This window comes from Podarcis filfolensis (genome assembly GCF_964270895.1).
Source record: "Podarcis filfolensis genome assembly, chromosome: 2".
NCBI classification, from domain to species: domain Eukaryota; kingdom Metazoa; phylum Chordata; class Lepidosauria; order Squamata; family Lacertidae; genus Podarcis; species Podarcis filfolensis.
Genome location: NC_139605.1, coordinates 3,704,744 through 3,729,323, shown reverse-complemented (window position 1 = coordinate 3,729,323; position 24,580 = coordinate 3,704,744). Strand labels below are relative to the sequence as shown.

At 45.5% G+C, this 24,580-nt stretch overlaps 1 protein-coding gene across 2 annotated transcripts; it reads right to left on the bottom strand.

The window, feature by feature from the left end:
- Positions 1-8,858: 8,858 nt before the first annotated feature.
- LOC310756689 (uncharacterized protein) lies at positions 8,859-24,016 on the bottom strand. Of its 2 annotated transcripts, XM_083601271.1 has the most exons (6): positions 23,981-24,016; positions 19,385-19,989; positions 17,492-17,618; positions 14,827-14,915; positions 13,454-13,580; positions 8,859-12,409 (listed from the first exon to the last, which is right to left on the bottom strand). In XM_083601271.1, exons 2-6 carry the CDS (start codon positions 19,796-19,798, stop codon positions 11,226-11,228), a joined length of 1,941 nt encoding a protein of 646 aa, XP_083457397.1. In that variant the 5' UTR covers positions 19,799-19,989; positions 23,981-24,016; the 3' UTR covers positions 8,859-11,225. The 2 variants fall into 2 exon arrangements, with proteins under 2 accessions (XP_083457397.1, XP_083457398.1); XM_083601272.1 differs by lacking the exon at positions 23,981-24,016 and having other exon boundaries at positions 19,385-20,006.
- Between the last annotated feature and the right edge of the window lie 564 nt (positions 24,017-24,580).

The following is a 24,580-nucleotide window of genomic DNA, read 5'->3' as shown; positions in this document are numbered from 1 at the left end:
AGAAGTATTCCCAAGCCTGACATTTCTCAGGAAAGGGTGAAGCTAGAATGATAAAGAAAATCCAGAAATTGGCTATTTCTAACCTGCTCTGTTAGGGATGCTGGTGGTGCTGTGGGTTAAACCACAGAGCCTAGGGCTTGCTGATCAGAAGGTCTGCAGTTCGAATCCCTGCGACAGGGTGAGCTCCCGTTGCTCGGTCCCTGCTTCTGCCAACCTAGCAGTTCAAAAGCACGTCAAAGTGCAAGTAGATAAATAGGTACCGCTAGATAAATAGGTACCGCTACGGCGGGAAGGTAAACAGCGTTTCCGTGCACTGCTCTGGTTCAGCAGAAGCGGCTTAGTCATGACTCGGAAGCTGTATGCCAGCTCCCTCGGCCAATAAAGCGAGATGAGCGCTGCAACCCCAGAGTCGTCCACGACTGGACCTAATGGTCAGGGGTCCCTTTACCTTTACCTTTACTAACCTGCTGTGTTACACATGTCTTCTAGACACATAGTGGCCACACTTTTTCTTTTTTTTTAATGGCCGCAATGTGATTGAGGACCATAAAGATCAATATCGTTGACACTGATTAACTATATAAAATTGCAAAAATGTATAAAAGTAAAGCAAGTACCTGTTAGTGGTGGGACTGCAGAAAGGTGAAAGGTTATTGGGAAATGGTTCATGAGTTTTAAAAAAAAGGTTAATGTGATGATTCCCACAAAACCTGAGGCCTTTCTGTTAGGTATCATTGGACCACAGCTTCTGAAGGAACTGTCTGATTTGTTTATGTATACTACGACAGCGACAATAATAGCCTATGCGCAAAAACTGGACAAAGAAGTCCCAACAAAAGAAGATTGGTTTATGAAGATGATGGAATATGCTGAGGTGGCTAGACTATGAGAATTAAAGAACAGAATGAGGAAAAAATTATTGAAGAATGGAAATATTATGTGGAATATTTGTAAAAATATTGTGGCTATGTTGAAGTGTATGCAGGATTTGTAGAATACCAGCAGACGAGAATGGGTAGTTAATCAACGTATATAATGGGTAAAATATAAGTAATATAGCAGCTTTATAAGGTAAGAAAATAACACCATGGAAGGCTGGGTGGGAAGTAGTAGTAGTAGTAGTAGTAGTAGTAATAATAATAATAATAATAATAATAATAATAATAATAATAATAATTTATTATTTATACTCCACCCAGTAGTGATGTATGGAAGTGAGAGCTGGACCATAAAGAAGGCTGATCGCCGAAGAATTGATGCTTTTGAATTATGGTGCTGGAGGAGACTCTTGAGAGTCCCATGGACTGCAAGAAGATCAAACGCATCCATTCTGAAGGAAATCAGCCCTGAGTGCTCACTGGAAGGACTGATCGTGAAGCTGAGGCCAGTGGCGTAGCGTGGGGGGTGCAGGGGGGGCCGTCCGCACCAGGCGCAACATCTGGGGGTTAGGGTTAGGGGGTGCAAATCCACGGGTTAGGGGGCACAAATCCACGGGTTAGGGGGCACAAATTACTTGCCTTGCCCCGGGTGCTGACAACCCACGCTACGCCACTGGCTGAGGCTCCAATACTTTGGCCACCTCATGAGAAGAGAAGACTCCCTGGAAAAGACCCTGATGTTGGGAAAGATGGAGGGCACAAGGAGAAGGGGACGACAGAGGACGAGATGGTTGGACAGTGTTCTCGAAGCTACAAACATGAGTCTGACCAAACTGCGGGAGGCAGTGTAAGACAGGAGTGCTTGGCGTGCTCTGGTCCAGGGGGTCACAAAGAGGTGGACACGACAAAACGACTAAACAACAACAACACTCCACCCATCTGGCTGGGTTTCCCTAGCCACTCTGGGCAGCTTCCAACAAAGATTAAGAAAACATTAAAATGTCACACATTAAAAACTTCCCTGAACAGGGCTGCCTTCAGATGTCTTCTAAATGTCAGGTAGTTGTTTATCTCTTTGACATCTGATGGGAGGGCATTCCACAGGGCGGGCGCCACTACCGAGAAGGCCCTCTGCCTGGTTCCCTGTATTCTCACCTCTCACAGTGAGGGAACCACCAGAAGCCCCTCGGCGCTGGACCTCAGTCTCCGGGCAGAACAATGGGGGTGGTCTACTGGGCCGAGGCCGTTTAGGGCTTTCAAGGTCAGCACTAACACTTTGAATTGTGCTTGGAAACGTACTGGGAGCCAATGTAGGTCTTTCAAGACCGGAGTTATGTGATCTCGGCGGCCGCCCCCAGTCACCAGTCTAGCTGCCGCATTCTGGATTAGTTGTAAGCAGATAAGAAAGGTTTCTTTCAGTGGTTGTTTAGAAGAATTTGTAAAATTTGAAAAAGTAATAAAAAAATGTTTTGAAAAACTTTAAAGCATTTCAGATAGGGCTCTCTCACAGGTTCACCAGGAGATCCCAGAGACTGAAACTGTGACCTCTACCTCTGAGTAACAGCCCCTTTCCCTGTTGGCATATTTAATTCAAGTAGCAATTGCAGTGTGGAACTTTCCAAAGGATTCATAGCCATACATATCAGCCGAGGAAGAAAAGAATACCTGTGATGGCTGGAGTCGTCCACCTTCCCACCTGTTTCCACCCACCATCACCATCTGCATGGATCTCGATGAGTAGGCCGCATTTAAGGCCTGTGCCAGAGCTCGGACAGTGTTGTAAATGCTGTCGGTGTCTTGAAACAGGCTTCTCTCGAGGACACCTTGAGGGAAACCTTCCAGGTTCTCTCTCACTTTGCATTGGTTCTGGCCTTTCACAGATAACACATGCTTTGAATACAAGCAATGATATCCTTTTCGCCAAACTGGATTGCCCTCTCTATGAGGTGGAACTGGTAGATTATCATCATGTTTCATTCTTTTTTTCGTCTGGATAAATAAAGATAAATAGCCATGATTGTGTTGGTTCTGAAGTTCCTTGGGCGATGTTTTGGAGCTGATATATGACAAAGCTATCGTGACCCAAACTTTCCCAGTAACGGGTTTCAGGGTTTCACCCACTATTTCTAGAGTAAGTGCGGCTTCTGAGGGGGACTGAGAGTCCCCATAGTAAAGAAACACATTGATTCGCCTGTCCATGGAAAGTGAAATCTTCTGCCGGAGCTTTATGTCTGCGTCGGCTATAAAAAAGAAGCCTCGTGAAATGGTTTGTGAGAAGGCAACGCAGACACCGCCCTTAGCAAGCAGAGGCGCCAAGGTGCTCAGAAACCTTTCTCCATTGTCTGAGTCAGCAGCTATGAGCCCGATCCAAGTCCACCTGAAATGCAGGAGTAGTTTGATAATCCCCGAGCCTGGGGGTTCTTCATTTGGGGTCACACGGTAGACGAAAGAAGACTGTGTTTTGTCAAGAGCATGATGAACAGAAGCGTAACTGACCTGGTAGGACAGGGAAGAGATGGAGAATTTCATTGATTTTCAGGACTAAGCTCTGATATTATTTATTAACTGAAAATTATGGGCACGGAGAGCCATATTCTGCAGAGTTTCAAAGCACTGATTTCATTGGTTCTCTCCATCCCCATTCATTGGAATAAGGGGCTCAGGTTACTGACTATTCTAGTTGGAAGAACAGCCCTTCCTTTTTTGAACAACGTCTGGAAAAGATGTACTATTCTATCGCGTACTTGTGGTTGTACCATCATACCTGGGGGATTTTGTAGATTCCCGCAGCGCTTGAAATCTGGATGGAAGTGTCTGAGTCAACCCCTTCAATTAAAACCAGCTGCTTGCTCTGTCTTCCACAATGGTAGTTTGGAACATTTGCCTGCCCAGGAGAGAGCAAATCTACAATGGCGTCATAGGTCACCCTTGCATCGAAATAGTTCTCATAGATGCTGTAGCCCAGGGTGATGTTGGGTAAGATCCTGGGGTCCTGGTTGATCTCATGAATGACAATCTGGAAGGACAAGAGGTACCAGTAGGCTATGAGCCTTGCTTGCCTGCAACAAAGTGTGTATCATAAAGTCATTCTCTAGCCAATGAAAACATGTCAAATCCCTGCCTTCTTAATCCTTACTCTCTGGACACCACAGTGTTGGTACAGTCTTTAGCATGAAGCATCACAGCAGATCCTCGTCACATTTTGGTTTGTGTGTGTTTGTTATAAGATAAATAGCTGCTTGCCAGTTAAGCAACACCTCCACACACCCACACCCCCCAGGGTTGCCATATTTCAAAAAGTGAAAATCCAGACACTTCCAACATGGGTTTCCCTGGGCATTCCCAATTTTGGGAAATTCCACCCGGATGCTATTATCGCCAGACTAATCCCGGATGCATGGCAGCTCTAAACCCCACAAAAGGAGAGGCATTTTAATACTTGAACACTGAAAAGTTCACAATCATGAATGAAGGACGCCTTTTTCAGATCCAACCTGCCAAGAAGAGGGCTGGCTTATAGGACAACCACCATTTCCCAGGTTAGAGGAGGGGCTGGCACATGGCACAGTAAAAACTGCTGGTGCCATATGCCCTTTTCCCAGCCTACCCCACCTCTCACACCTTACCCCCCCTTCCCTAAACCACTGTGATTGACCCCCTACTCCTCTCCTCCCAGACACATCTCCCCTCTCTGAAACAAACAGCAGGAGCAACAAAATCCACACAAATTCAAGAGTTAAAACAATTCTAGCAGCATTGGCCTGTCTCTGCTTTGTAGCTGGTGCTGCAGCTGGAGCAGCAGAGGTTTAGCGGCTTCCAACACTAACATGAATACTTTCATGGCCATAGCTAATGGGGGGGTCTACTCGGGGTTTCGGTCCTGGATGAAGCCTCTAGAGCAGGGGTCAGCAAACATTTTCAGCAGGGGGCCAGTCCACTGTGCCTCAGACCTTGTGGGGTGCCAGACTATATTTTTGGGGAAAATGAATGAATTCCTATGCCCCACAAATAACACAGTAAAAAAAGGTAAAGGGACCCCTGACCATTAGGTCCAGTCGTGCCCGACTCTGGGGTTGTGGCGTTCATCTCACTTTACTGGCCGAGGGAGCCGGCGTACAGCTTCCAGGTCATGTGGCCAGCATGACTAAGCCACAACCCCAGAGGATTTCATACATTTCTTTTTCTTCTGCCCTATTTATGAACTAATAAGAACTAAGCTCCTCCTCTTGATCCCGCCCACCATCACATCTAAGGAAGTCTGTTTGAAATCACTTCTTGTGGACGCAAATCCCCAAATTTCACGTGGGGTGGCAATCTTTATAGTGCAGGCTTTGAAACTCAGGGCTACTCTGACTGGGTAGTGTGTCCTAGACCTGGACCTGTTTTAATTCTTTTTATTACCTTTTTAACCTAATGTGCCGAGCCTATTTTGGGGCCATTATATGCTTTATATACATCCGCATTTTAGATTCCCGGCGCTGGCAACTAAATTTTTACATTATTGTCTTAGGGTAATTTAAATGTCATAATGCCAGTAATATCGTTTTGAATTTTGTTTGGTTGCTTCTCTCTAGCATTTTTGTCTTATCCTGCTATGGCTGTATGCTAATGCAATAAAGGTTTGTTTGATTGATTGATTGATTGATTGATTGATTGATTGACTAAGCCACTTCTGGCAAACCAGAGCAGCGCACGGAAACGCCGTTTACCTTCCCGCCGGAGCAGTACCTATTTATCTACTTGCACTTTGAGGTACTTTTGAACTGCTAGGTTGGCAGGAGCTGGGACCGAGCAATGGGAACTCACCCCGTCGCGGGGATTCGAACCGCCAACCTTCTGATCGGCAAGCCCTAGGCTCTGTGGTGTAACCCTGCATCCTTAAACAACTCAGAGATGCATTTTAAATAAAAGGGCACATTCTACTCATGTAAAAACACACTGATTCCTGGACCATCCGCAGGCCAGATTTAGAAGGCAATTGGGCCGGAGCCAGCCCCCAGGCCTTAGTTTGCCTACCCCTGCTCTAGAGGGGCGCCACTGAGGCTCCCAGCCTGCCTGGGTTTCCTGCCTAGCCAGCTCTGATCATAGTCATGGAGTGGAGAACTGCTGCGCACCGGAGGGATGGTTATTTGCAAGGGGGAGCAGGAAAACCTGGAGAGGCAAAAGTAAACAAACCTCCTTCCCCTTTCCCCATTTTTTGGAACTGTGTGTGAGAGAGAAATTGTGGAAAAGGCACAAGCAAAGTTGAAAAGGGGAAGTTTTGTTGCTTCCTTCTGCTTCTGCTTCCCTCAGTGCCTCAGAGGTCAATTAAAAGTGGTGAAGAGGTCAGAACACCACCTCCTGTCCCTTTTGGGAACAGGAGCTTTTATCAAGGTTAAACAATTTAAACGTCAAGTTCACAAAATAAGTACTTTGGAGTATTGCTTGCTTTTGTGTTCTCTCTGTGGGTGGGTGGGTGTGTTTACACAATGGGCACTGCTGCATACAATGAGCTACAAAAACTGAGTCCTCTTTATATTGAAAATAAAATACTTGCAATGAAAGAAATGTGATGCTGACATACAAAGCACTTTGTATTTATCCCTTCCTGTAATTTGGAAGGAAAATGTAGCCAATCCACTTTAAATTCTTTCATTGCAATGGTTCGGCAGCCAGCAATCTTGTGGCGTATACTTTGTTTATTCTTTCATTCTTTAGAGCCTTAATGGCAAGCTTTTACGACTCACTGAACGGCAAGCCTTTATTACCCGCTGAATTTGATGGAGCTTACACCCAGGTAACTGTGTAAAGATTCTACAGTCATATACTGCAATCTTACGCATTTTTACTCTCTGGTATGTGCCAGACTTACTCTGGACTTACTCTCTGGTATGTGCCTGATCATTATCAGTTTCTATTATTATTATTATTATTATTATTATTATTATTATTATTATTATTATTGCATGTGTGTGTGCCAAACTGAATCTTTGACCCGGGTGAAAGAAAGCCGAGTTTCATCCCTGACACCTTGAGTTGTGTCTGCAAACTGGCATATGTTTGAACACGGGGATTATATGAATTCTAAACGGAACCCCATCCATCAAAAAGCGCAACAGCCCACCTGCGATTCACAGCAACTGGTATTCAGGGAAATGCTACCTTGACAGTGGAGGTAAAATATTGCCATCCTGGTCAGTAACAATGTTGGATCCAGGAGAACCAACAAGTTATGGACCTGCTCCTTGCAAAGAAGCCCAATCCCACCCACATCAGGCCACCTGCCCACCTCCGAAATCCAGAACAGGGAACACGTAGCCTACATATTTTCAGGATTCAGCTTCAATATGTTAGCAACTTAATGGGTTGCTGTTTTGCTTCTTGCAGGTGGGAAGACAAAGGATGGAAGCGACATCCATTGGCTTTTTGCATCTCCACGGACGGACACTTCCAGAAAGCAGGACTTGCCCCTGGCGAATAAGGATTCCTGGAGTGGGGGAAATCATAGTTGAGAATAATAGCATGAAACCAATTGCCACAGAAGTGCTTACCCAAAGAGCACCATTTGGGGTGCTTCGCGGAAACTGTTGGCTGCATGGAAAACATGTGTTGTAGAAATGACCCCACTTACGAGGTGGTCTCCTGGCATGTAATAATTCAACGCATCTGGAACATCCCTCTCCATGTTCAAGGGGCATTCTGCCTTTGGCATCCCAGAGCCTACAAATCGCAGCAGCAGCAGCAACAGCAGCAGCAATAGCATCACTCTGGGTCTGCTGGCTCTCATTGCCTCTGTCGTGGCGGCTCCCAGCATAGTAAGCAGCAAATTAGAAGCCGGACCAAGCCCCCGGTGACATTAAGAGCAGAGGGATGATACAGTCTCTTCACACTGGCAGAGTCCGTGCCTGCCTCAAAGCGTTCGGTTTCTCAGGAGGTATTTAAGTAGGCATTTCTTGTTGCATTAAGTTGCCTCGTGCATCTCTCCATTCTGAGATTTCGGTTATTTGCAGAATAACAAAAATAAGGTGATGCTTGGGGGGTCGGTCCCTTGAGTTTTGGGGCAGGAAAAAAAGAGAACTAAATCACTATGATTCCTATAATTAGGAGGTGAAGCAGCACCTCCACCCTGTACAGGGTGGCTCAAGGAGCAGGTGCAGAGCTGGAGGAAAACAGATCCGCAAGAGGAAAGGCCATAGCTCAGGTGTAGAGCATTTGTGAGGGGACCTCAGCAAGGGGAATTAAAATTAAGGAGATACTGCAGTGCAGCATCGTCTTGTGCAAATGCCTGATTATCGTCTTCCAAAGCAACTACTCTATTCCAAACTTAAAAATGGAAAGCGTAATGCTGGTGGTCAACAAGAGAGGTTTAAAGACTCTCTCAAGGCAAATCTTTAAAAAATGTAGTATAAACACCAGCAATTGGGAAACACTGGCTTGTGAGCGCTCTAGTTGGAGAACAGCCTTTACCAAAGGTGTCATGGACTTTGAAGACACTTGAACTCAGGACGCAAGGGAGAAATGTGCTAAGAGGAAGGCACGCTTGGCAAATCCACACCGTGATCAACTCCCGCCCGGAAACCTATGTCCCCACTGTGGAAGGATGTGTCGAACCAGAATCGGCCTCCACAGTCACTTACGGACTCACTATTAAAACCGTGTTTATGGAAGACAATCTTACTTGCTACGAGTGATTGCCAAAGAGAGAAGAGAGAAGAGAGAGATTTGCACTGCAAGCAGAAGATCTCAGCTTCGATCCCTGACTTCTGCCGGGATCCCCGCGTTAGATGCGATAGTACTAGACCGCCTATAGCCATTTGGTGATGAATGCATTTCGACAGAGCAGCTGTGCTCCAGCAGCCAATAGGAGTTGCAGTCGCTACTTTGCAGAGCCTACATCCCTCAGGAGCGGGCCGTCCTCTGAACTGTTCCAGGTGTCCCAAGAAAGCCCAAAGAGCCTTGAGGGCATCAGATAATCCCTTCTCACACAGTAAAGAACTCGTGTGTCCATAAGTTATCCTTTATTGATTTGCTTTCAATGCTTATGCCTTTCCTTTCCATATATAGTTCAATGCTGCTAAGGAAAATGATGATGATGATGATAATAATAATAATATGCAATTAAAAACAACAACATATGCAAGCACAAACGAGAAGTATTTCAAAAGGAAGAGAACAAAATCTACAAGCCAGAAATAGCGCGATTTGCGGGTGGGGGGAAGCAACAGTGAAAATATCCCACAAAGGTTACGTATCAATTATAGAGGGAGCCTGGATAGCTCAGTTGGTTAGAGTGTGATGCTGATAATACCAAGGTTGCAGGTTCGATCCCCGTCCGGGACAGCTGTGTACTCCTGCATTCCAGGGGGTTGGACTAGATTATCCTCAGAGTCCCTTCCAACTTTATGAATCTTTGTGAGAGCTGGGAGGGTTCAGAACTCTTTGTGTGGAATAAGGATGAAGAAATCATTTTAATAGAGGGCTTTATATTCCCTTTTTCTTCTTTTCCATCTTTATTGTCTTGCTTTTGTTATTCTTGCTCTTTCCCCCCTTTTTTTTATTAGTTTCAGCCTGGACACTGAGGTCCATCTCCGAGGGCCTTCTGGCAGTTCCCTCACTGAGAGAAGTGAGATTACAGGGAACCAGGCAGAGGGCCTTCTCGGTGGTGGTGCCCGCCCTGTGGAACACCCTCCCATCAGATATCAAGAAAAGAAACAACTACAGTGGAACCTCGGTTTTCAAACTTAAATCCATTCCGGAAGATCGTTCAACTTCCATAAAGTTCAAAAACTAGGGATCAATGGATTGGCTGCAAAGTCAATGGGGAAAAATGAAAAATGCGGCTTGGAAGCTGTTTGGCTTCCGAAAATCGTTCGAAAACAAAAGCATTCACTTCTGGATTGTTGGTGTTCAGGTTCCAAACTGTTCAGCTTCGAAGCGTTTGACAACCAAGGTTTCACTGTATCTGACTTTTAGAAGACATCTGAAGGCAGCCCTGTTTAGGGAAGCTTTCATTGATGTTTTATCATGTTTTTAAGATTCTGTTGGGAGCCGCCCTGAGTGGCTGGGGAAATCCAGCCAGATGGGTGGTGTATAAATAATATATTATTATTATTATTATTATTATTATTATTATTATTATTATTATTAGGCTTTTATTGCATTTGATGTTGAAAACTTTCAACATAAATTGATTACACAAAAAAGGAGAAGGCAGCACCAAACAGAAAGCAGAAAGGTACAAAAACAAACTTCACAAACAGCTTTCCATTTTGCCTCCTCTCCCACCCCATCCTAATCAGAGAGATTAAAAAAATGCTGCACTGAAAATGCTTTGTGAAAATACAAGGCGCGTAAACCAAATATGTATGTTACTTATGCAATCATGGCCATGCAATATCTAAATGAAAAAGAAGGAAGGAACACTGAAAATATCCCACAAAGATTATATATCAATTATGGCAAATCAATCAATCAAATCCAACCTCCAAACGCTGAAGACCTCCCTAAAATAAACCGGCCTTATAAATAAGTTCACAAAAATTACTGGCCTACCATTATTCTTTCCTTACCCTCATGCTGGGCTGGAAATAGTGCCAGAAAACCCCATCCCTCCTCTGACAACCCACTTGCCTTTTGTGCTGAACTCAGAGTGGGTACAGAATACTGCCCCCCTCACTTGCCTGCCCACAATTCCTTGTCTCCTGAGGCTATCAGGCTAGTGCTTAAACATAAGGCTGGTCTTAACACTGCAATGAAAGGCCATGAATCAGAGAGGAGGGACAAATCACCTCGGATAGCTCAGTTGGTACAGCATGAGACTCTTAATCTAAGGGTCAAGGGTTCAAGTCCCAGGTTGGGCAAAAACATTCCTGCACTGCAGGGGGTTGGACTAGGTGGTCCCTGCGGTCCCTTCAAACTCTACAGTTCTGTGAAATCTCCATGGGTAGGGTGTGGCGACAGAGGAAAGCCCCTTCCCAGGCGTCGGTTTGGAATTGAGGGCCTACATAGATGACCTTGATCTCCAAGCAAAGCTCATATGGTCCAACAGAAACCATGGTCCACAACCAGTTTCACGATCTGTATCATGGTTAACTCTTGCATCTTCAAGACTTGAAGCTTTCATTCGTTTGTTCAGAATAGTATGAAAACTTTTTTTTTTTTTTGCAGAAATCTTAAGTGCAAAAAATGGAAGTACAAAATGAGAAGTCCACAGTAAGGCAAAACCTTTCTTTGGGCCAACTGAAATGTCACAAAATAAGTCAGCAAGCTTTTCAATTCTCCGAAAGCTTCTTTTACGCTCCCCAACACTCCTGGGGCAGAGGAGTTGAATTCCCTGTGTGGGTTCTCTGATGGCTAATAAGGGCTGTGCTAGCAACAGGGTTCTTGCTTAATCTCAGAAGCCATACACTGGCTTTCCTCTGTGAATTCCCCTAGAGGGCATAAGATGGATACGCCATCTGAAGCCATTTCAACGCTCCAAGCAATGATGGGTCTCCCAACCCCAGCGTGAACTTTTTGGTGTCTGTTTAGATCCGCTTTTCTGTAAAACCTCTTCCCACATTCCAGACACTGGAAAGGTCTCACCCCAGTGTGGATTCTCTGGTGTGAAGTAAGGTCCGTTTGCTGCCTGAAATACTTCCCGCACTCTGGGCACTGATACGGTTTCTCTCCTGTGTGTATGCTTTGATGAGAGGTGAGGCTCTTTTTCTGACTGAAGGTCTTCCCACACTCCTGACACTCGTATCGTCTCTCTCCGGTGTGGATTCTTTGGTGTGTGAGAAGGTTGGACTTGTCGTAAAAGCTCTTCCCACAGTGCGAGCACATGAAAGGTCTCTCCCCGGTGTGGATTCTCTGATGGGAAGTGAAGCTCGTGATTTGGCTGAAGCTCTTTCCACATTCCGTGCAAGTATATGGCTTCTCCCCCGTGTGGATTCTTTGGTGTCTAGTAAGGTGTGGCTTATCGTAGAAGCTCTTCCCGCATTCCGAGCAAACGTACGGTTTCTCCCCAGTGTGGATTCTTTGGTGGGAAGTAAGGCCAAAGCTTTGATGGAAGCCTTTTCCACATACCAAGCACTGATATGGTTTCTCCCCTGTGTGGATTCTTTGGTGGATGACCAAGCTCGATTTGTCGTAAAATCCCTTTCCACACTCGGAACACTTATACGGTCTTTCTCCCGTATGAATTCTTTGATGTGACGAGAAGCTTGCTAGCTGCCGGAAACTCTTTCCACACTCCAGACATTTGTATGGCTTCTCTCCTGTGTGGATTCTCCAATGAACGTTAAGGTCTGACTTGCGATTGAAGCTTTTCCCACATACTGGGCAGACATTTTTTCTTTGCCCTTTCTGTTTTCCCTGCTGAACTAAGATTTCGGGGATATTGTCACCCTGCCACGTAACAGATTCGTTCATCCACATCTCTGTTTGATTTCCTTCCTGCTTTTCTGGCTCAACTTGATCTCCAATCTCCTCTTCCATTTCTAGATTATTGTTCCTTTCCGACGACTCTCCATATGTCCCTTCATCAGTCTTACGCTCCCACTCATCACCTTCTGGAATACAGAGAGAGAAACTTGGTTAGAGGACATAGCAGGGGAACAAGGAGGAAGCATTTTTTTCATCACCCATCATGCCAAATTTACTGCTGCAGAGAAGACGGCGTACAGGTGTGGTTCTGCTTCCACATTCCTTCCAAAGACTTAGAACTGCTCTACACATCCAACAGAAGTTCCTAGACTGTGCTGCCCAGATTTGATTGGGGCTGCACTTGAAGATGACTTAGAAACTTCAACTGGTCCAAACTGCAGCGGCCAAATTACTGCTTGGGGTTCCATTTAAATCTCATATAACACATGTTTTCAAACAGCTGCATTTCTTTATCCCATCTCAGCTGCATGTAAGTTGCCCTACCCCTTTTGCAATGAACAGACCACACACTGCTAAGTAAGTTTAAAATGCTTTACTTACAGTTCCAAGCTGCGCTGGGTACCATGAAATGGGTTAATTCCCGGGCCCAATTCAAGGTACTCATGCTTGTGTTTAAAGCCATATATCATTCAGGCCCCAAATATATGAAAAACTGCCTCCTTTCCTACAGACCTCCAAGACACCCATCCCCACCCCCCGAAGCTCAGGATAGTGATGGTGGCAGACTATAAGCTGTAGAACTCCCTCCCCACAGAAGTGTGTCTGGCAACTTCATTACAGTGGTACCTTGGTACTCAAATGGCTTGGCTCCTGAACAAATTGGCTCCCAAACGCCGCAAACACGGAAGTAAGTGTTCTGGTTTGCAAATGTTTTTCAGAAGCTGGACGTCTGACGTGGCTTCTGCTTGAGTGCAGGAAGCTCCTGCAGCCAATCGGAAGCCACGTCTTGGTTTCCGAAAGGTTTCGGGGGTTGGAACAGACTCCCGGAACATATTAAGTTCGAGAACCAAGTTACCACTGTATATATGCTTTAGACAAACCTCTTTAACCTGGCCTTTGACACCTGAGAGGCATATTTTCAAGATTCACTGTATATTTTGTGACAGCATGTTTAAAAGTTGCATTGTATTGTAACAAATGGATGGGACTTAACAAAGTGTGGCCCTTACCCAGAGAGGCCACGTTCCAGTAATTCTCCAGTTGCACTTCCCCGTGCAGAGCCCTTTGGCCCGGATCCAGCAGAGCCCACTCCTCCTCGGTGAAACACACGGCCACTTCCTCAAAGGCCATGGGACCCTGAATGAGGAAGAAAATGCCACGTCCTTCAAGTTACATATATCTTACATATATATCTTGGGCTGGGGTATTTTTAGAGGGAGCAGTTGTTGTGGGAATGGTTCTTGCTGTTGTCACTGTTCATTTCTCGCACCTTTATTTTGGATATTATTATTTATGTGGAAATAGTTCAATTTGGTTGTGAGCTTTTTGACGCTTCACTTATTGTTTACGACTACTTTTGTTATGCTTGTACAGTGCTACCTTGGTTCTCAAACGGCTTAGTGCCGAACAGATCAGCTCCCGAACGCTGCAAACCCAGAAGTAAGTGTTCCGGTTTGCAAATGTTTTTCGGAAGCTGAACATTCAACGTGGCTTCCGCTTGAGCACAGGAAGCTCCTGCAGCCAATCGGAAGCCGTGCCTTGGTTTTCAAATGTCGAATGGAGTTCCAGAACGGATTAAGTTCAAGAACCAAGGTTCCACCGTAGTTATGTAATTTTTTTAATATATGTTGTAAGCCGCTTTGAGCATGGTTTTAACTTTGGAAAGGCGGCATACAAACGAAAGATTGACAAACAGATTCTGCAAGATTTCTGATTTGGAAGAAATGAGCGTCCCCTTCCCCACCCTTCCCCACCCCCTTCCCCACCCCCTCCACCACCCCTTTGGAGCCAAACCTTTGCCTAAGGAAAATAAGCAGAGCTCGCAGCCTCTGTTGTGTGTCGTTTGATGGGTTTAACATCTCTATCACCATATGACAGGCACCCAATATACAGTCGTACCTTGGAATTAGAACAGAATCTGTTCCGGAAGTCCGTTTGACTCCCAAAACATTCAGAAACCAAAATGCGGCTTCTGATTGGCTGTGGGAAGCTCCTGAAGCCAATCGGAAGCCGGGGAAGCCCCGTCGGACATTCGGCTTCCAAAAATAGTTCGCAAACCGGAACAGTCATTTCTGTTTGGGGGCCAAAACTAAGCTGTTCAAAAACCCAGGTACAACTGTATGCACTTAGACTAATCATTAGGAAGAATTTTCTGACGGTAAGAGCTGCTTGACAAGTGGAACAAACCCTCTCAGAAGGTGGTGGGCTGCTTCATTGGAGGTCAGGTGGCCATCTGTCAGGGATTCAGGTGTGATTCCTGCATTGCAGGGGGCTGGACTAGATAACCCTCATGAGGTCCCTTCCATCTCTACACTTCTGTGAATCTATGGAACGTAGAGGCTTCCCAACCATCCCGTGTACACGTTTTTCTGACGATCCTTACCCGAGTTGACTGTGCAGAAGCTGCTGCTGTTGCTCTGTCACAAATGAGAGATGATTCGGAGAAAGTCAGGGACAACACCCCATTGCCTGCTGCAGAAGATGGCGAAAAGAGATATTGTTTTTGCTTTTAGAAAAGCAGTGCTAATAATAATCATCATCATTTATTATTTATACCCCGCCCATCTGGCTGGGTTTCCCCAGCCACTCTGGGCGGCTTCCAATCGAGCGTTAAAAACAATACAGCATTAAATATTAAAAACTTCCCTAAACAGGGCTGCCTTCAGATGTCTTTTAAAGATAAGATAGCTGCTTATTTCCTTCACATCTGATGGGAGGGCGTTCCACAGGGCAGGCGCCACTACCAAGAAGGCCCTCTGTCTGGTTCCCTGTAACCTCACTTCTCACAATGAGGGAACCGCCAGAAGGCCCTCAGCGCTGGATCTCAGTGTCCGGGCTGGACGATAGGGGTGGAGACACTCCTTCAATGAAGGTCTTCCAGGACTGGTGTTATATGGTCTTGGCCACTCCCAGTCACCAGTCTAGCTGCCGCATTCTGGATTAGTTGCAGTTTCTGGGTCACCTTCAAGGGTAGCCCCACGTAGAGCGCACTGCAGTAGTCCAAGCGGGAGATAAATGCTGCTGTTATGTCCATGCTGCCAACTTTTTTTATTGCTTGGTTAATCTGAAGGGGCAACCGCGCACTAAAAGGTATCAGCACACAATATTTATCTAAAACGCTACAAGTATAATGCAATGATTTCATAATCGCAATGCCAACCTGAACTCCTTTGGGAGGGAATGGTGGGATATGAATCAGATAACAAACAAAAGGAATAATACTTCTAAGTATAAGAGGAAACAACATCCACAACAAATGAATGGGTTAATAAAATTAATGGACTGTGTTGAAACGGCAAAGCTAACTGCCAGACTAGAAGAGTGGAATTTCTTCTTTTTAGGTTTATATTGAATGTATTGTTATGAACAAGAAGGCAGTAAAGAAATCTGAATTATAATGTCTTTATCGAACAATATGGAAAGTCAAAGAAAAAACAAAAATGGTTATTTGTAATGTAGCGAAGATGGATTATGTGAAAATTTAATAAAATATAAATCATTCAAAAATACTTCTCTCTCTCTCTCTCTCTCTCTCTCTCTCTATATATATATATATATATATGCCACCTTATAATATAATGTTGTTGTGCATATTAAGGCATTTAAAAGCCTTTCTCTTTACCCAGGCATTTGAAGGCTAAAATCTTGGCAACCCTGAGGATAATTGTGACTGCTTTAAACTGTTTTCAGGATGTTTTAAATTATACTTTTTACTAGCGTGCTGCAATTCTGGGATATAACTTGAGACAACTACAACAAAACAGTAATTGGTAACAAGATAATATAGAGGGACATAAATAATCATCATCAACAATAAAACATTATGATCACCAAGTCATTTAATTTGCCACTTTCAGATTCCCCATAGATCAGTTTTAAAAAGAGAGAGGAGGGAGAAGAGAAGAGGAGAGAAGGAGGAGGAGAATGTTAAAATTAAAATATAAACATAACTGAAATGCGTGGTAAAACAATTACATTGAATCAATACAGTGGATGCTCAGGTTGCGAACGTGATCCATGCAGGAGGCATGTTCGCAACCCACAGCACCACATGATTTGGCACTTCTGTGCATGCACAAAGCGCAATTTAGTGCTTCTGCCAAAACCCGGAAGTAACCTGTTCTGGTACTTCCAGGTTCGGCGTGGTGCGCAACCCAAAAACACGCAACCTGAAGCGTCTGTAACCCGAGGTATGACTGTACATACCGTATTTTTCGCTCCATAGGACGCACTTTTTTCCTCCTATAAAGTAAGGGGAAATGTGAGTGCATCTTATGGAGTGAATGGCACTGCGCAGAGAGGGAGAGCTGCACAGGGCCCCTTCAGCCACGCGCCTGCCTGGAAGCCGGAGGAGGAACAGAAGGGTCTCCTTCTGTTCCTTCTCCAGCTTCGTTTGAAGGGGCACTGTGCAGAGAGGGAGAACTGTGCAGCGCCCCTTCAGCAACGCACCTGCCCTGGCTTCTGCCTTAGCTGTGTGCAGCCTCTTCAGGCAGGGGGAGCCTTCATCCCACTGCCCTGAAGAGGCTTGGCGCAGTTATCCCAGAAGCCAGAACAGCCACACGGTATCCCAGAAGCCAGATCCCTCTTGCTGTTCTGGCTTCTGGGATTCAAAATATTTTTTTTTCTTGTTTTCCTCCCCCCCAAACTAGGTGGGTCTTATCATCTGGTGCATCCTATAGAGCGAAAAATACGGTAATTAAAACAGGAGACAAGATGGGATTCGACTCAATTGTGTGTACGGAACAAGATCTACTATTGCAGTGGGATTTTTCCCTCTCCCCAAAGCCTGCTAAATCTGTTCTGGAGAGTTAAGAGAAAACTCCATACAGATTTAATCTTGTCGTGCAAACGGAACTTGTTCCGTGCAGTCATACCCAGCTTAGAGCTATGCTGAATTCAACCCTCAGAGATGGACAGGCACCCCCCACAGGCAAGATCAGCGGCTCATTAATTACAGCCATCCACAAAAAGGAAGAGGGAGATCTAGACTTTATCCTGGAGAACGTCATAGCACCCAGGAATTCAAGGAACGGGAAATCCTCCCTTACCCAGCGACGCATCTTGAGTCCGAATCTCTGGCGCGATTCCCACGCAGAGAGACTTCTTGCAGGCATTAGGAACATCCTTTTCTGACTTGAGGGAATCAGCAACCGCTTGCGGGAGGGACCGCGGCACCTGAAACAGCAACCAAGATTTGATTCAGGGAGCAGGGAAGAGAACTACAGGAATGGGATGGATTTTCACCATCTTCTTCTTCCAGCTCTGCAAAACCCTGCAGCACCCAGTGGGGCTGGAACAAAAACACAGGAAGCAGAGAATGGCCCACCTGCCACCATGATTTAAATCATCGGTTCTGAATTAAGGGGCGATTCAATTAGAAAGTAATGTGTTTAGCGTGCACTCGGTTCTTGAAGCATGCACTCGGTTCTGACCCAACTAAGCCTCCTGGAGCAAAATATACTGGTACATCAGGACGCTTAGTTTGGTCAGAATCGAGTACACTATTCCAGAGATCCACTGCAGCCGCTTGGAGGGCTGTGACAATTTGTGTCCTGGGTTTTTTAGACTCGTCTACCTATGGACTATCTGAAACCAAAGGGGCACATGGGTTGCTAAATGGGAACTTGTTCTCACAGTGACCAACCAGATGCCTGGGGAAAACCTTAAGCAGGACCCGAGAACATTATAACTCTCGCCTCCTGAGGCTTCCAGCAAGGGAAGGCAGAGAACCACCATGGCTAGTAGCCACTGATATAGCTTTCTCCTCCTTGGAACCACCAAGATGAAAATATTCTCTGTAATGAAAATGCAATACAGATGGTACTTGACCCCGGCCAGATCGGCAAAAATGTACAAAAACTGTAGTAATGTATGTTGGAGATGCAACAACGGGGCAGGAACCTTTCTACATATATGGTGGGAGTGCAAAGAGATAGTGGGATTCTGGGAAAATATCTATAATGAACTGAAAAAGATGTTAAGATTTTCATTTGAAAAAACCCCAGAATCCTTTCTCCTGAGTATCATGTCAGAGGAAATAAAAAGAACGGCCAGACCAATATTTATGTATGCAACTACGGCGGCAAGGTTATTGATTGCCAAAAATTGGAAAAGCAGCAGCATCCCAACTAAAACAGACTGGTTATCTAACATGATGGAATACTTTCATATTGCCGAACTAACAGGGAGGATAAGAGGAGATATGGTACAAAAATTGAATAAGGAGTGGCCTATCTTTAAGGAATACATCAAAATTTATGTGGAAAAAGTAGAATTTCTGACAGATACTGAGTGAATCCAGAAAATGATTAGAGTGAAAGGAGAGTAAAGTTAAGATAAAAGAAGAGATTAAAGAAATAATGAAATGTGTTTAAGCCAGTTGGAAAAATAAAGTAGCGTAACAAGAACGACTGGAAGTCAAGTCACTTGGTGGGTGTCCATATGGGGTAGGTGTGTAGTTATGTTGATATGTATAGTATAAAAGGTAAAGGGACCCCTGAACATTAGGTCCAGTCGTGGCCGACTCTGGGGTTGCGGTGCTCTTCTCGCTTTACTGGCCGAGGGAGCCGGCGTACAGAATGACTAAGCCGCTTCTGGTGAACCAGAGCAGCGCATGGAAACACCATTTACCTTCCCGCCGGAACGGTACCTATTTATCTACTTGCACTTTGACGTGCTTTCGAACTGCTAGGTTGGCAGGAGCAGGGACCGAGCAACGGGAGCTCACACCGTCGTGGGGATTTGAACCGCTGAGCTTCTGATCGGCAAGTCCTAGCCACCCGCGTCCCTCTATGTATAGTATGGGTAGGTATTATATACAGTAATGTAGGTGTGTTCTATGTTAGGAAAATTAGGTAGTGTGCTATGTGCGTGTATTGTGTAAATGTATATGTATGTGTTTCATATGTTAATTTAAAAAAAAGATGAAAATATTCTCTCACCTGCTCCTTTTCTTCCTGCTTCTCCTCTCCCTGCTTCTTCCCCTCCACCTGGCTCAGGAGGAAGCCTTCGGCCAGGGCCACCGCCTGGGAGCTGGTCTCCGCTCCGCACTCCCTGACCCAGTTCTCCATCTCCGGGGGGAGGACAGCCAGGAACTGCTCCAGGATCACCAGGTCCAGCATCTGGGCCTTGGTGAGCCTTTCCGGCTTCAGCCACTGACAGCAGAGACTGTGGAGTCGGCTGCAAACCTCTCGGGGTCCCTTGGCCTCCTGGTAGAGTAACCCTCTGAAGCGCTGGCGTTGGTCATCAGAGCTGGCATCGTTCACCCCCAGGATCTCTGGGACAGACTTTTCCCTGTATGCCCCACGGCTCCCAATCTCAACAGTGTCAGGGCCAGCTGCGGTTCGCTCCTCCATCTTCGCTCTGTACTCCAAGGCGGCTTCTGAGATCGCCGTAAAGATATTCTCCCGCCAATTTCTCTCTTGTTAAAGCCAAGAGCTGTCCGGATCCGAGGCTTGCAAAGGGATGGAGTTCTTCTGCGTGGAGCAAAGGTATTTTCACAAGCCGGTGCGGACGATTCCAGCTAGCAACCAACTGGGGCTTCTGCCTGCAGGAAAAACAAGCAAATCTTAAGGCTCAGTGAGAAACCAGAGATTGAAGAGCTGTTTGGGGAAAAAATTTAAAATACTGTTTGTAATGCTGTAACCCACCCTGGAGTAGTGATGTATGGAAGTAAAAGCTGGACTATGAAGAAGGCTGATCGCCGAATAATTGATGCTTTTGAATTATGCCATTGGAGGAGACTCTTGACAGTCCCATGGACTGCAAGAAGATCAAACGTATCCATTTTGAAGGAAATCAGCCCTGAGTGCTCACTGGAAGGACAGATCCTGAAGCTGAGACTCCAATACTTTGGCTACATCATGAGAAGAGAAGACTCCCTGGAAAAGACCCTGATGTTGGGAAAGATGGAGGGCACAAGGAGAAGGGGACGACAGAGGACGAGGTGGTTGGACAGTGTTCTCGAAGCTACCAGCATGAGTTTGACCAAACTGCGGGAGGCCATGGAAGACAGGAGTGCCTGGCGTGCTCTGGTCCAGGGGGTCACGAAGAGTCGGACACCACCCACAAAGTAGCCCTTCTCTTGTTTTCCTTGGCCTCAAACTCCTCCATAAATATCTTATTCATTTCCTCTTGGCTGCAGCCAGATCAATAGCTGGAGGCTGGAAAACGTCCTTTGATTTTTTTATTATTACAGTGGTACCCCTGGTTGCGAATGGGATCCGTTCAGGAGTCCCGTTCGCAACCTGAAAAGAACACGACCCACATCTGCGCAGGTCGCAATTTGCCGCTTCTGTGCATGCGCGTGACATCATTTTGCACATCTGCACATGCGTGAGTGGCGGAACCCGGAAGCAACACGTTCCGTTACTTCCGGGTCACCACGGGACACAACCTGAAAACACGCAACCTGAAGCAAACGTAACATGAGGTATAACTGTATTATTATTACTATTATTATTATTAATACCTCAGTTGTCGAACAGAATCCTTTCTGGAAGACTGTTAGACCTCCGCAACGTTTGACAACCAAGGCGCAATGGGCAGGCGGCAAATTCCATTGAGAAAATTATGAAACATTGTTCATGTATGCAACAACGGCAGCCAGAATATTAGTGGCAAGAAATTGGAAAAATAAAGTGATAGCAGAGTGGCAAGCCCTAAAGACAGAATATCTCCAGCTAGCAAAGATGACAGGGAGAGTAAGACAGAGTGTATATAAAGAATGGAGAATATTTAAAGAATACCTAAAAAACTATTGTAAGAATAAGAATCTCCTGGTAGAACTAGAGTGATTCTTGTAAATAAAAGGTGGAAATGATATTGTGTTTGCACGTACGAAAATGATTAAGTGAATTTGAGACTGTGCATTATAAAGGAAAGAATAGATATAGTAAATGAAAATACTGGGAAGTCTTTTTTAGCTAATTCACAGTAATGTTTTTGTTCTTTTTTGTGAGCTTGTATTGATATGAATTTATGTGTAAATATGATATGGCATTTACATATATGAAATGTATAATATTATGTATTTTTTCTATTTTCTTTTTTTGCTTTATGTTTGTATTAAAAGTTGTTGCGTTTTGATATTTTTTAATTCAAATCAATAAAGATTTATTTTTCAAAAGAGAGAGAGAGCGAGAGAAAATTGAGAAACGCGCCCCATTCGACTTCCGAAGAGCGTTTGAAATATTCAAAGTGTTGGTGCTGACCTTTAAAGCCCTAAATGGCCTCGCCCAGTACAGTGGTACCTCGGGTTACACACGCTTCAAGTTACATACACTTCAGGTTACAGACTCCGCTAACCCAGAAATAGTACCTCAGGTTAAGAACTTTGCTTCAGGATGAGAACAGAAATCGTGCTCCGGCAGCGTGGCAGCAGCGGGAGGCCCCATTAGCTAAAGTGGTGCTCTCATCAGAAATCAAGGAGATAAACTATATGACTTTCAGAGGACATCTGAAGGCAGACCTGTTTAGGGAAGTTAATGTATGATGTTCTATTGTATTTTTAATATTTTGTTGGGAGCCGCCTGGAATGGCTGGGGAAATCCAGCCAGATGGGCAGGGTATAAGTAATAAATTGTAGTTGTTGTTGTTGTATAAGTAATAAATTTTTGTTGTTATTATTAAACAATATTGATGAATATTATTATTATTATTATTATTATTATTATTATTATTATTATTAAACAATATTGATGAAGATGGACCAGTGGTCCTGATAGAGGCCTATTCACACCACACATTTAAAGAATTGTGATATTCCTGCATTGCAGGGGTTGGTCTAGATGACCCTTAGGGATCCTTCACAAGTCTACAATTCTATGATACCATGTTAAATAATCATGGCTTCCACAAAAAAACATCCTGGGAGCTGCAGTTTGTTAAAGGGATGTTGAGATTTATTAAGAGACACCCCCCTACATTTCACAGTTTCCTGGGAAGGGGGGTTGATTACTAAGCCACTCTGGGAATTATAGCTCTGTGAGGGGAAGGGGTGGGTGGGTGTCTCCTAATAACTCTCAGCCAGTGGCGTAGCGGGGGGGGTGCAGGGGGGGCCGGTCGCAACATCTGGGGGCTGGGGGTTAGGGTTAGGGGCGCAAATCCACGGGTTAGGGGGCGCAAATTACTTGCCTTGCCCCGGGTGCTGACAACCCACGCTACGCCACTGCTCTCAGCACCCTTAACAAACTACACTTCACAGGGTGCATTGCGGGGAGGGGAGGTATGACTGTTTAAAGTGGTATCTGAGTGCTTTAAATGTACATTGTGAATGCAGTGGCGTAGCGTGGGTTGTCAGAACCCGGGGCAAGGCAAGTAATTTGCACCCCTAACCCGTGGATTTGCGCCCCCTAACCCGTGGATTTGCGCCCCCTAACCCTAACCCCCAGGTGTTGCGCCCGGTGCGGCCGGCACCCCCTGCACCCCCCACGCTACGCCACTGTGTGAATGTACAGGACGCCTTCCTCTTTTCCAATTTACACAGCAGGAAACAGAGGTTTGCTCAATTAAAAGCGGATTCAAGCACTCTGTCGCCTTGGGGGGGTGGGATCTATTACATTTTTATTTCTCCTTTTTGCAGTTTGTAACTGTGTTTGCGGGAGGAGGGTTATGGGTTATTCTCTGCCTTTTGTGTTCTCGTTTTGTATTTTTATGTTGTCAACCGCCCTGCGATTTTCAGGAAAAGGGCGGTATACAAAATTTATAACTAATAATAAAAATAGTAACAACGTGATGAGGTTTGATCTCTGCAAGCAAAACGAGGGGGGGGATTGCTTCAAGCACCGTGCAAGCTTTCCGCAAAGCAAAGCAAATCGGGGCTCAACAAAGGAGACCGTCCAAAAAGTCTGGCTTCTAATTTATATCATGGGTAGGCAAACTAAGGTCGGGGGCCGGATCCGGCCCAATCGCCTTCTAAATCCGGCCCGCGGACGGTCCGGGAACCAGCGTGTTTTGACATGAGTAGAATGTGTGCTTTTATTTAAATGCATCTCTGGGTTATTTGAGGTGCATAGAAATTTGTTCATATCCCCCCCCCAAAAAATAGTCCGGCCCCACAAGGTCTGAGGGACAGTGGACTGTCCCCCTGCTGAAAGAGTTTGCTGACCCCTGATTTATATTAATAGTGGGCCTTTGGCGACAGTTGTGCAAACCGATAGATCCCGTATGCGTTTGAATCCCCGCCCCCGCCCCCAATAGTGACAGCCTGGAGGTGCCCCCCACACCCGCGTCTCCCTTTGTAGGGACTGAAAAAAGAGGGATGGAGCAGGAGACCCCTGTCTGCCTCCTTCTGCCTGCCTTGGGCTTCTCTCCCCACGGGACCCGACCAAAGCCCACTCCTCTGCAATGCATTGCATTGCAACAATGCAACGCATTGCAACGCTGTAATGCAATGCATTGCAACAATCCAATTCACTGCATTGCAACAATGCAATGAAACTGCAACAGTGCAATGCAATTGCAACAATGCAATGCCGTCCCCTGCTCTTTCCTCCCTGGGGAATCGCCCCTTCCCGGAGAGGCCCTTTTGCACTCACCAGATGCTCTTTTGCCAGGGGAATGGTGGCAGGAGGGGTTGGGGAGGCGCAGGCAGGAAGTGGGCCTTCCTCTTTCTTCTGAGGCGCCTCTCTAGGAAGGACGACTCTCTCGCGTTAACCTTTAGATTGCTGAATCCCCCCCCCCCAATTCTACCCCCGCTCTCTCTCCAGCAAGTTTGCTCGTAAAGGAGCGCGTTGCATTGCGTTGCCTGTTCTTCTATTATTATTTTTAAAAGGCTTCTAGTTAATTTTACTTTTTACTTGCTCGTGTTTTATTTTGATGTGAAGTGGCTTTGAGACTTTTGTGTGTCTTTGTAAAGAAGCATCCCAATGCAATATAATGAAATAATAATAAGCAGGACGTTTAAAGCACCAAAAAAGAATCCCATGAACACTTAACAGTTAGAAAACTACGGTTCCCACGATTATTTCTGGGAGGGCATGTTTTAAATCGGTGTTTCCCAAACGTGGGTCTCCAGCTGCTTTTAGACTACAATTCCCACCATCCCTGACCACTGGTCCTGCTAGCTAAGGATGATGGGAGTCGTAGTCTAAAAAAACAGCTGGCGACCCAAGTTTGGGGAACACGGATTTAAATGT

Excerpts from the sequence above, each read along its gene's own strand:
- LOC310756689 (XM_083601271.1), bottom strand. The coding sequence starts at position 19,798 with ATGGAGGAGCGAACCGCAGCTGGCCCTGACACTGTTGAGATTGGGAGC. Across the intron at positions 14,916-17,491 it reads GACTCAAGATGCGTCGCTGG|CAGGCAATGGGGTGTTGTCC; the intron begins GTAAGGGAGGAT and ends CATCTTCTGCAG. Across the intron at positions 12,410-13,453 it reads CTGGAACGTGGCCTCTCTGG|AAGGTGATGAGTGGGAGCGT; the intron begins GTAAGGGCCACA and ends TCTGTATTCCAG.